Genomic DNA, 12,863 nt, shown 5'->3' with positions numbered 1-12,863 from the left:
CGCATGCGTGATGCAAGATATTCGTAAACCAAGTGGAGATGAGTGTGCGGAGCGCCGCTGAGGAGAGGAACGGGGCGCCTGATCTGTGGCAAGGTGCTGGACTCTGCCCGCCAGGTCGTTGACCACTCTCGCCAGCCCGTCAATCTGCCCCTGCTGTCTTCGAACGTAATTCAGATAAGGGGGTTCGTCTTCAGGGAGGGGCGTCCCTGCGTTCAGAAAGGTCTGTTCATCTGTCATGGTTACCATGTGGAGAGATGGAACGCAGATGCAGGGTGAATGAAAATTAGTTTAATGTAAATAGTCTAAATAATACTGAGCAATACACAGAAAAACAAAGAACAGAGAAACCAAATGGCTTGCCACTTCACCAGGCTGGGTCTGCAGGCAGGCTTTGTTAAAGAAAACAAAAAAAACAGGTCTCGTCCGAAGCTCTGGGACGAAGTAGGGGCTGCTATTCTTTCAGCCTAACCTTGAGGAATGCCTTCCACACAAAAACGCCTCGCTTGCAGATACCGCCCATTCCTGGGGGAGAAATAAACACATAGTTTTAGTGCAAGTCACGACAATGGTACACAACAGTGAACAGACAAAGTGATACGGGTTCGGCTGGAATCAATAGGGAGACACACGGGTATGGAAGTATATTAGTGCCAAAATTCCTTAAAGCAAAATAGCAGGTTGAATTACTTGAACTGAAAAAAAACATGTTGCAATAAAAAAAATTGCAGTTCAAAAATATTTTCAAGTGTTAAAAATACAATCTACATTATTTTTCAATCTTACAAATTCAAGTCGACAAAATTCAGGTAACAAAATTCAGCAGCGATACGGGGTAGGGGACCGCGAGCTGTTGGCCATAAAGTAAGCCTTGGAGGAATGGCGTCACTGGCTCCAGGGCGCTAAGCTATGACGAAGTGTTGACTTTAGATATTCAGTCGCTTGATCAAGTTCTGTGGAATCAGATGGCGATCCAATCAAAATTGATAACTCTGGAAGATTATCGATAAAGCTCTGTGTGGTATTTGATGTGAATGTACGTTTAAGGTGGTTGCGCGGTGCTGTGCGTACATTATTACTATGAGACACTTTAATCGAGACAAGACAGTGATCTGATATAACTTCAGACTGTGGAATTGTAATTATGTTTCTTATACTTAATCCGAAGGATAATATTAAGTCCAAAGTGTGACCTGCTTTATGAGTGGGTCCTACTACACACTGATTTACTCCTACTGAGTCCAGTATGGACATAAATGCTGTTCTCAGAGGGTCTTCTGGATTCTCAAAATTAATATTAAAATCTCCAGCAATTAACGCTTTGTCTACTGAAACGACAAGGTTTGAAAGGAAATCTGCAAATTCACAGAGAAATTCAGAGTACGGCCCTGGAGGTCTGTAAATTATGATTAGCGGAATCGTCTGAGCTGACTTTATGTTACTATAGAGAATTTTAAATGCATTAAATTTAAATCTGTGTTTTTGTACGATAGCCAGATTATCGTTGTAAATAACTGCGATGCCTCCTCCTCTACCAGTTAACCGAGGCTGGTGCATGTAGCTGTATCCAAAAGGACTAGCTTCATTTAGAGCTACATACTCGTCCTGTTTAATCCAGATTTCAGTTAAACATAATATATCAAACTCCTGGTCTGTGATAGTTTCGTTAATAATAACTGCTTTAGATGCGAGAGATCTAATATTTAACAGTCCTAGCTTCAGATCAGAGGTGCCGCCTGCGCATTCAGTATGATCTGAGTTTGTAATTTCTATGTTAATTAAATTATTAAAACTTTCTGAGTCTTTCTAAATTTGTTTTTAGCTCGGGGAACAGACACAGCCCCAAACAGTGAACCCTGAGTGACGACTCTGTGCAGCTAGCAGACGGTTGGTTTAGCCTGTCTGTCTGCTCCCTGGCCTGGGCTCTGGATTGTCACCGATTAACTAGGCCTCTTCTGAGACTATGAGCTATACTACAGGAAATGAGAGCAGCACCTTCCCGAGTGGGATGGATACCGTCCCGCCCTAACAGGCCAGCTTTGCCCTCAAAGGTCTTCCAATTATCAATGAAGCCCACGTTGTTTTCGGAGCACCACCTGGACATCCAGCGGTTTAGCGACCATAACCTGCTGTAAGTTATGTCACCACGTCTCATTGGGATGGGACCAGAGCATACTACTCCATCGGACATCGCCTTCGCTAATTTAAACACCTCTATAAAGTTATTCTTACTAACCTCTGACCGACGAAGGCGTATATCGTTAATTCCAGCATGTACCACTATCTTGGAGAACCTGTGCTGTCCTAGAGCCCTAAGATTACCTGCTATGTCTGGTGCTCTGGCTCCTGGGATACACCTAACCACTGCTGCTGGCGCCCCTAAAGGTCTAGCTAATTTCACGTGCCTCATTATAGAGTCTCCTATAACCAGAGCTCTTTCAGGTTTCTCAGCGGGTGCATCACTAAGGAGAGCAAACCTGTTGGACACGTGAAGCGCAGAAGAGGCGTGCTCCGATGGGCTAGCCTTAGCGTTAGCTTTGGCTGAACGAGTATGCCGCCGAGTCGTCACCTACTCGCCCCGCTGTAAGGGCTCTAATGCCGGAGTCGGGGGCTGGTTATCTCCGCCTGCGGCACCCAGACTGTCCGCTACGGGAATAACGCTGCTCTCACACTCTCTAACCCTCTCTAAAGTCTGGATGCACTTCTCTAACGCTGATATCTTCTCCGTCAGAGTGCTCACTAACACACACCTATCACAAATAAAATTACCACTAACGACGGAGGAAGAATGTCTAAACATCCTGCACTCCACACACTGAACGAGCTGAATATTATCCATTATATCGTACCTGAGTAGTTATTTGGTGATGGATTCCGCTTGTTGTTCTCAGATGATACGCGCATTCTCCGAAAAAGCGCAAAAAAAAGCAAACAAACAGAAAAAGGCAAAAATCCAATAGTATTAAAGCCTGAAAATTAGTTAATGTTGTTATTTAGAATAAACAAGCACCTTTTTCCCTTGCTCCCCTTTTGTGAGAGTCCTTAAACTAAATCGCGTGGTTATCCTACCTACTCGCTTTCTTCCGCGTTTGGGTTCACCATCCACGCTACATTGGGCTAATCGCTAAAGCTAAGTCATCTGGTCTCCTAGGTTAGTTCATTCTGACAACTGTATAAAAAGCACTTTGTAAGAGACAAAGCAAAACAACAATGAAGAGTTCTATTTCTATTAACACTATCAGCTATTTTTTGCCCCTCACCTTGTCAGCAGTGACAGTCCTGCTTTTTGCTGTTTTCTATTTTCTATTTAATTTAAAGCTATTAATTTTATTTGCATTTTATTTGCATTTTTCAGTAAAATGAACATATTTAAACCTGATCCTTCTCTGTTTCAACAGTCTTTAGAACCAGTGTGAGATCTCCTCAAGTGAATGTGCACAGGACTGAGGAAAGCCTGACTCAACCTAATGAGTTATTAACCCGGGCTTTGATACCAATTAACCAGGTCATGAATGTTGAAACAGCAGGTTGGTTGTGCTTGCGTCAAACTTCTTGCAGGATGGGCAGAAATGGCTAATTATTATACAAAGGCAGATGAGATTTGTCAAATGTTCCTCTAAATACCTATACCAGTAAGAGTTTAAGTCATAAGTTTCTTTTCATATTTCCACTTATTCCTCTTTAGAACATCAGTTCTTGTTATGGGATTCAATCACAAATAATGTTAAATATAAAGCTAGTGTGTTATATAGGGTGTACAATCCCCCATAGTGTTTTGAGATTCAGTCTTGTGTTGGAAGTAATTAGTTTTGTAGCTTGTTTTATGCATAAATATAATTTTTAATAAACAATTAAGCAATTATTAATTAAATAAAATGTAATTTAAGATGACATTATCCGATGTTTTCGCTAAAAGCGTAACCGTGACTGGTACTGAATGTGAGTTTCGGCAGACTGCTGCTCTCTCCCTACTACAGACTTTCACTCGTACTGCGATTGACAATTGATGTCAGAAATGTTTAATTACCGATTGTAGAACACCTGGAATGCGGTGTGATACATACATTATAGTTAAATGTTCCAGTGCCGGTACTACCTATTATCTATTATCATTGAAAGCCTTTCATCCACTTAGGTTTGGAATCAGTGGAGAGGTTCCATAAATGTATTCTGGATAAAGTTTAATGTAATAAAGAAGAAAAGGAGAAGTTGTAACATAATTAGTGACTGTGTCATTATAGACATGCCTGACAAGTGAGGTGATAATGTGACCCTCTTTGTGGTCATCAGATTTGTTTTTTTTTTTTTTTCACCTTGTTTTATTGGAACCATGAAACACAGAACATCTAACATTTCTGGATGGTCTACTAACCTCCTGTTTATGTTGTTAATTGGTACAATGTGAGCTTTCCCCATAGTCCAGGGGTATTGTGATGGCTATAACAAACATTTTACAAATGCATGTCCCCCACCATACTTTCACTTCCTAAACCTGATTAAAAAATGTAAAAAATCTCAGGATTTCTGATGGAGGGATTATGTAAGGGTCTACATGTGGGGAAATCTACTCCATTCAATAGATGCAGCATCTGATGACATAAGAATGGATTATTTTCATGGCTGGATTTGGGATGCCAAATAAATGTTTTTAAATAAAATAAAAGTGAAGTCATTTGGCCTGACACATGTAGCATGAAATTTGGCATAAAAATATAAAGAGTTGCCTGAGAGTACGAAGAGCACGGGGAAGGCTGTTTGGCGTTCTGCCAATTTTTTTTTGTAAGACTGCTTTCTTTTCCCCGCATTAATTATTTGTTTTTATTATTAGTGAATGTTGCTAGAAAAAAACAGAGTGAGAGAGAGTGAGCGGGGCACCATGGCCTCTGAGGCTGGTGAGGAGACTCTTCCTCTTCGGCATGGCGTTAGGTGTGTGCCGGAGGACGGTGTACAGGTGGAGGAGGTGCTGCTAGTGGTGGGAGAGCAGGTCGGGTGTGAGAATATGTACACTGCATCGCGAATAAATAAAATGTGTATTACCACACACACACACACACACACACACACACACACACACACACAGAGAGTCGAACACAGATGTCGAGGAACAGATCAAGGACTTTTTACAGCTGACTATTAGAGAAAGGAGACAGGTGGTTAATGCACTATTCCCAGAAAAAAAACTAAAATGCTCAAATTTGAACACTGAATACAACTGTGCACTGTAATGAATAAAATTCTCCCTCTCTGTCAGACACACACACATACACATTATGTTCCCTTTAAAACCCTATAACCACCAAATTAATCTGTGCCGATTCTGGAATGATCAGGAAGTTTGTCCACTCTCATCATTCTCACAGGATAATTAATCACTAATGTCTATAAGTGAGTTAGTGTGGTGTGTTTTCTCTCGTCCACAGTGTGTGTGATTGTGCTGTATCACATCCTCCCCCTCAGCACCTGCAGTCGCTCCCAGCTGCAGCAGTGCTTCTCTGTGCTCTCTCACTCACCCAGGTTTTTGTACCACGCTCTAACACTGTGTGAACACACCACTACCACTACTATGGTAACTCTGACAGTAGTAATCTCCTGCATCTTCAGTCTGGACTCCTCTGATGGTCAGAGTGAAGTCAGTACCAGATCCACTGCCACTGAAACGAGCTGGAGTCCCTGACTGTAAGCTAGTAGCACCATAGATCAGGAGTTTAGGAGCTTCTCCAGATTTCTGCTGGTACCAGGCGAGGTAGTTACCACCAGCTACACTGCTGCTGGTTCTACAGTTGATGGTGACGGTGTTTCCTGGAGCAACAGTTTGCACTGAAGGAGTCTGAGTCACAGTCACCTGACCTCTGGATCCTGAAGAGAAACATAGATTGTGTTTCTATGCTGTAAAGTGCTGTAGAATTAGTATGAAATGAAGTGTGTGAGGCTGTGAGTTGATGTTAAACTCTCACCTTGAGTCCAGAGGGCCAGTGTGCAGATGAAGACGCTGATCAAAGTCATGGTTGCTGTGGGTGAAGTTGCTGAGCAGCAGCTCTCAGTCATGAAGTGTTAAAGTCACAGGGCTATAAACACTCACAGAGCACTGAAGCATGGGCTGCTAATGCAAAGTGTGTGTGTGTGTGTGTGTGTGTGTGTGTGTGTGTGTGTGTGTGTGTGTGTGTGCGTATGTGTGTGAATGTGTGTGTGTGTGCGTAAGTGTGTGAATGTGTGTGTGTGTGTGTGTGTGTGTGCATATGTGTGTGAATGTGTGTGTGTGTGTGTGTGTGTGTGTGTGTGCGTGCGTGTGTGTGTGTGTGCGTGCGTGTGTGTGTCTGTGTGTGTGTGTGTGTCTGTGTGTGTGTGTCTGTGTGTGTCTGTGTGTGTCTGTGTGTGTGTGTGTGTGTGTGTGTGTGTGTGTGTGTGTGTGTGTGTGTGTGTGTGTGTGTGTGCACTGCAGTGTGATGGAGGTTTTTGTACGATGGTTTCATTAGAATGTATCACTGTGGTACACTTTTGGTGGAGGCTCCAAACTCATCATCAACAGTAAGTGTGTTTTCTTTTTTTAAACTAAATCCATATAGAGAATTACTAATTGTGGGAATAATTTAACCCAAACCTAAACAAATTATATATGTTTATTATTGTATAATTGATGTTTATTGTGTATTATTCTGCTCTGATGAGGAATACATTTCAGTATCAGAACAGATCCCATATAAATCTTCTTAAACAAATCTCCAATTATTGATGTTAAATATGTAATAATTACACACTTGCTATATATTCCACATGCAATAACTCTGCAGTTACTCTATAATAAAGAATTAATAAATATAGTTAGTGTGTGCTGATGTAAAATCCAGATGAAAGCTGCTGTGTGTGTTTGTGTTAAACAATGAATATTTCTGTAATCAGCTACATTTGTATTTGCTGCAGTTAAATATGCTGAAGGTTTGAACTATAAAGTAATAACACTTGTTATGTAAAATCATTTTTCCCAGACAAATGACAGTGTGGAACATGTGTGTTTTGTCTCTTCACTGAAACTGATGTTAAATAATAAAATACTCAATGAAATTCAGTTACTATTTTTTAAACTTAATTACTCTGTAAGATCAGTCAGTTCCACAACGATACAAACATATATTATAATTATGTGTAAATGACGTGTATATGATATTTATAATGTATATGTGTTTCTCTTCTCTAGCGGGTCCCACAGCTCCCTCTGTGTCTCTGCTCCCTCCGTCCCCTCTGCAGCTGTCTGAGGGATCGGCCTCGCTGCTCTGCCTGCTGTCTGGCTACTCTCCACAGGGGGCGCTGGTGAGCTGGACAGTGGACGGCTCAGAGGTGAAGAACGGGGTTCTGACCAGCGCAGAAGAAGAGAAGAACAGCCGTTACAGCCGCAGCAGCACCCTGACCCTCAGCAAAGACCTCTGGGAAAAGGGGGAGGAGTTCAGCTGTAAGGTCTCCCATAACAACGTCAATCATCCAGTCACGTTCAGAAAGAGTCAGTGTGAAGACTAGTGGATCCAAGATAGAGTTTAACATAGAGCTGCTTATGATCATCTACAATAGAGTTTCAATTCTACACAATGCTGACATTTCTGTCTTTACTCTCTTCACTGTCCTGTTGCTCTTCCTGTAGTTTTTGCTGAAATAAAGCTGTTTTGGACGTTGTCTGTTCTTTTATTGGAGTTAATAGTGATGATCAGTGTGATGAGAGAGTGGGATTAGCTGTAGATTCAGTGCTGTGTGTTGTGCTTCAGTGAGTTTGACTGAAGGAAGTTGAACATCTGGTGAAGTTTCTGTTCTATTCTGGGAGAAATGAAACTATTCAGTCCTGTTCATGTAAATCTCACTTACACCTCACTGCTCTCTCCTTAAGACAGGATTAATATGTAGACTATTATTCTTCTTTCATCTCTATCATGTTTGAAAGCTCAGACTTTTATTGATATCTGACACATTAAAGGTTATAATTACAGTGTGTTACATTTATATTGCATTATAGGAGTATATTGTAGCGCTTTACCGCCGGAAATGATGTTGGAGAGACCCGCCCATGCCGCCACCCCGCCCATGCCACAATATATATATATATATAAACCTATTACAGATGTCTGCTGGTTTCCGTGAAATGTCACGATCATAGTAATATCACATAAATGATTAATCCACAAAATTAAACAATAAAGTTTAGCATGAGGTCAAATTCTAACTGATCAGACAGAACACTGAGCCCCACCTTAGGAAGTCTGAGCTCACTTTCTCTTTTTAGTGCTGTATCTTCCTCATTATAAATGAGTAGCTCCAGCCCCAAATACTTTCCATAATTGTGTCAGTCACAACAGGATGACCATCATTACTGTTTGCTAAGTAATATGTTGTTAATTTCTTTAAAGAATGACTCAATAATGTGGTAGAATATTTCAATATGCTTAACATTTGCTTTATTTTGCAATTATAGTTTTTTTTTTTTGAAATCTAAAATGGCAACACAAAATGCAACAGCTTTTACAATATTGTATTATCAAAACAAACACCGAAAAATAACTCATCCACATCTGTCCTATGCAGTGCTGTACTCTGGATTGTTCCACTCATAATCACACCTTATGATCTTTCCATACATCTGAATCAAACCCTCTGAATCAATGTCTTATTTATACCTGCCTATCTTACCCAGATATTTCTTGGCATGCAGCATTTATCACTTCCAGGAGACCTGATCATGTGGACGATCATGGTATACCTTCCCTCTCCATGAAGAAAAAATCCCTTGTATGGCTGAGCAGTAGTGAGTACAGTAGGCACTCTGTAAGGGGACGGGTGCGGTAAAATGTCCCACTGTCCAATAGGATTTTAAATGATTGCACACCAAAAATGTTCTTGAGGTTTTGCTCAATTTACAGTTCTACTGTCCACATTTACATTTAATTAAAACAAAATTAATCCAAAGTTCCCCCTCTGTATAGGTACTAATGAAGATAAAAACAAAACACTTGAAAAACCTCAGCTAAACGAGCTCAGCTGTGCCACATGACATTACTCTATAAACATATTGAATTACTGTCTAAATTAGTTTTTATCATGTTTTGAACTCAGGTTAAAGAGTGAAAAAAGCAGAGTCGGGTCATTTGATCTGGCTTTAAAGTGGAACCGGCAAACATGTCGGGGTGGAGAGATGATGATACGCAGCACTGTTTGTAAGAGAGAGAGTTTGTTTGCTGGATCCAAGGATTACTTTTCCTTTGCCGGATTAGTCTTTGCTGGACACCTTCACCTCTCATTCCATTTCTCGTGCTCCCAGACTTAATATCTTTTACCGGTGAGACCGAGCCATCTCTCCCATTCACCATTACACACACAACAATAACATGAACTCTGGACATTCATACATACACACACACACACACACAAACACCCACCCTTTACACATCGTTTATATTTGTATATATTTATATATATTTGTTTTTGGTGCACCTTGTTTGTTTGTTTGTTTGTTTGTTTGTTTGTTTGTTTCACTTAATACACTTTGGTTTGGTTTTGGTTATTGTTATTGTGCCGCGTCGTTTCTTGTTCTGCTACACTTGCGCAACACCGGAACTGAAATTTATAAACGTATTTAGATTCATGACCCCGACGCAGTGTAACTAGCTTTAATAACATAGCCGAACGTTACAAAATGATTATGAAGCCAAGACACCAAAAATGATAACATGAAAGTATTGTACATTTATAATCTTTTACTATTTCTGACCATAGATCTGATCATACAGAGACCCAGATTATCATACATCTGGCAGTACTGTAGGCTGACCTTAAATATCCTGCCTAATCAGCCTGGAGGATTCCTGATACCTGAGCTCTCCCGAGTCATTTTCTCTCCACTGCCTCCCTCTGTTTGCTGGGAAAAGCACATGTATTCTTCTTCTTCATCTTCTTCTTATTCTTATTATTACTATTGAATGTGACTGATTAGGAGGGTTTTGACGATGAGAAGCAGACTAGTACATGATCATATAGTTAAAGTCTTGGACAAAACAAGGGTCAATCATTTCCGTAACCAATACCTCATTTTACTTCTTAGGACCAAACCTCTTGAACTCTACATGGTTCTATAGCTGCCCACCCTTTAATTTTGAGTAGAGGAGCATGAGAATTTAAAATGCTGTATATATAAAACACATTATAGATACATTCATTAAAGCAGTTTGACCTGGGGAGGTTGATCTTGGGCTGAGTGTGGAGCTGTCTGTGGGCTCATCTGCCTCACCTGTAGCTTGTAGTTTTAACTAAAAGTGTCTGTGGCATGATCAGGGGTTAAAGTAAAAAAAAAATTTTGAGCCTGAACTTTTTTTGGGGGGACTTTTTTATTTGAAGGACTTACGTCAAATACTGACAATAATAACAAAAATAAAGTAATAAGAGCTTAAAGTGCTTAAAGAACTGCTAAACAATAGCAAGTGCTTAAAGTGCTTAAATAACAAGTGCTCGAAGTGCTAAAGAACTGAACTGCTAAACTGAAGATTAAAAGTGAAATCAAGGCCATTATCACTTCTGGGTTGTAAGCAAAGTCCTGCAAACTCTTTCTTTTTAAGACATTTAGACCAGAAGATGGAGCTGGTACAGTGGAGGAGGCTGAGGGTCTGGCTGGTCTAGAGGAGGAGGAAGAGGCTTTGGCTGGTCCAGATGATTAGGATGAGGCTTTGGCTGGTCCAGAGGGAGGGAGAAAGAGATTGGCTAGTCAAGAAGAGGTTTTGTCTGGTCTGAATGGTCCAGAGGAGGAGGCTGACGGTCTGGCTGGTCCAGAGGAGGTTGGTGAGAGTCTGGATGGTCCAGAGGAGGTTGGTGAGGGTCTGGATGGTCCAGAGGAGGTTGAAGAGGGTCTGGATGGTCCAGAGGAGGTTGGTGAGGGTCTGGATGGTCCAGAGGAGGTTGGTGAGGGTCTGGATGGTCCAGAGGAGGTTGAAAAGGGGCTGGATGCTCCAGAGGAGGTTGAAGAGGGTCTGGATGGTCCAGAGGAGGTTGGTGAGGGTCTGGATGGTCCAGAGGAGGTTGAAGAGGGTCTGGATGGTCCAGTGGAGGAGGATGAGTGTTTGGCTTGTCTAGAGGAGGCTTTGGCTGATCCAGCAATATTCCTGGCCTGCTGTATGAGTTTGTTTCCTTGCTGCCTCACTCACCCTTTTCTTCTTTTGTGCCTGTTGTGCCTCTTTCTTTTTCTGCAGATGTTTTTGATATGTTTGATACGATGACAGGCAAGACCACCTTAATGGCTGGTCTATTGTCATTGTTGATGCTGTCCACTGCCTTGTTTTATTCATGGATTTTACAATTGCAAGGCTCTCATAAGTTTTCACATTCATGGATCATCTGTCTGCTTCAAGAATATCATCTCCTCTGGTGCGACCACATTAGGCAAGGCCTCTCCTAATGTGATAAAAGCCCCACAGATGGAGTCATCTTGAATTAGAGAGGGCTGAACTCTGATGACTTTATGTATCCTTCTCTGAGAGAGTTGTAAATGTTTCTCACCCATATCTTCCTCTCCACATGGGCCTTGTTTAGTGCAGAGTAGCAGTATCTTCCAACAGACAACCTTTTGTCGGATAGTTGCAAATCTTGACTCCGGACATCAACCTTGATGATATCCTTTGCACTCAGTGGGATGGCTTCCGGCTTCATAAATTTGCTGAGGAGCTCTCGAACTAGGGCCACCATCTCCACGTGCAGCAAGTGCGCCATTGGTTTTTCATGTTGCATTTTTTTCAAAAATCCCTGAAATGTTGAAAGTACGCCTGCAAACATAAAAAAAATATTTTTATTTGACATTTTCACATGCGTAACAAGTTGCATACAGTTCAAATAAATAGCAGTGCGTTTTAAAGAAGTGAATAAAGTATAAATACTTTTAATAGCTTTTATTTCCAAATATAAGATGTAAATTACTCCAAATCAAATTATTCAGTCTTCTCAGAAAGAAGAGACGCTGTTGGGCTTTCTTGTGTAGGGAACTGGTGTTGAGGGACCAGCTGTGGTCCTTCTCTAGGTGGACACCAAGGAATTTGGTGCTTTCGACGATTCCCACAGAGAAGCCGTTGATGCTCAGCGGAGAATGGTCGCCTCGTGTCCTCCTAAAGTCAACAACCATCTCCTTTGTCTTGTCAACATTTAGAGACAGGTTGTTGTCTTTACACCAGTCCGTTAGCCTCTGCACTTGCTCTCTGTACGCTGACTCGTCGTTTTTTGCTAATGAGACCCACCATGGTCGTGTCATCAGCAAACTTAATGATGTGGTTCGAACTGTGTGTTGCTACACAGTCGTGAGTCAGCAGTGTGAACAGCAGGGGACTGAGCACACAGCCTTGTGGGGCCCCAGTGCTCAGTGTGGTGGTGCCGGAGGTGCAGTTCCCGATCCGTACTGACTGAGGCCTACTGGTCAGAAAGTCCAGGATCCAGTTGCAGAGGGAGGTGTTCAGGCCCAACAGGTTCAGTTTCCCAATAAGTTGTTGGGGGATGATAGTGTTGAATGCTGAGCTGAAATCTATGTTCAGCATTCGAACATATGTGTCCTTCTTGTCCAAGTGTGTAAGGGAAAGATGTAGTGTAGTGGAGATGGCGTCGTCCGTTGAGCGTTTAGGACGGTACGCAAATTGCAGTGGGTCCAGTGAGGAGGGCAGCAGGGTCTTGATGTGTCTCAAGACGAGCCGCTCAAAGCACTTCATGATGGTGGATGTGAGTGCAACGGGACGGTAGTCATTGAGACAGGACACAGTAGACATCTTGGGCACGGGGACGATGGTGGTGGCCTTGAAGCACGTGGGAAGGACTGCGCTGCTCAGAGAGATGTTGAAGATGTCGGTGAGAACATCTGCCAGCTG

The 12,863-nt window shown here is 41.9% G+C and overlaps 1 long non-coding RNA gene and 1 gene segment (V, D, J or C); one reads left to right on the top strand and one right to left on the bottom strand.

The window, feature by feature from the left end:
• Nucleotides 1-5,344: 5,344 nt before the first annotated feature.
• LOC128534602 (Ig kappa chain V region 3381-like) lies at nt 5,345-6,030 on the bottom strand (the record flags this gene model as incomplete). The annotated part of the segment is given in 2 exon segments: nt 5,345-5,853; nt 5,952-6,030. Coding segments are annotated over 2 exon segments (405 nt in total), but the record flags the coding sequence as incomplete, so codon positions are not given.
• Nucleotides 6,031-6,482: 452 nt separating this feature from the next.
• Nucleotides 6,483-7,623, top strand: LOC128534607 (uncharacterized). Its single transcript, XR_008361501.1, has 2 exons — nt 6,483-6,522; nt 7,190-7,623. It is a non-coding gene; the product is annotated as an uncharacterized LOC128534607 (long non-coding RNA).
• Nucleotides 7,624-12,863: the final 5,240 nt, after the last annotated feature.

The sequence above is a fragment of the Clarias gariepinus genome, chromosome 12 (assembly GCF_024256425.1).
Source record: "Clarias gariepinus isolate MV-2021 ecotype Netherlands chromosome 12, CGAR_prim_01v2, whole genome shotgun sequence".
Lineage (NCBI taxonomy): Eukaryota > Metazoa > Chordata > Actinopteri > Siluriformes > Clariidae > Clarias > Clarias gariepinus.
Note: the sequence above shows the minus strand (reverse complement) of the source record. Positions and strands in the feature narration are given on the sequence as shown.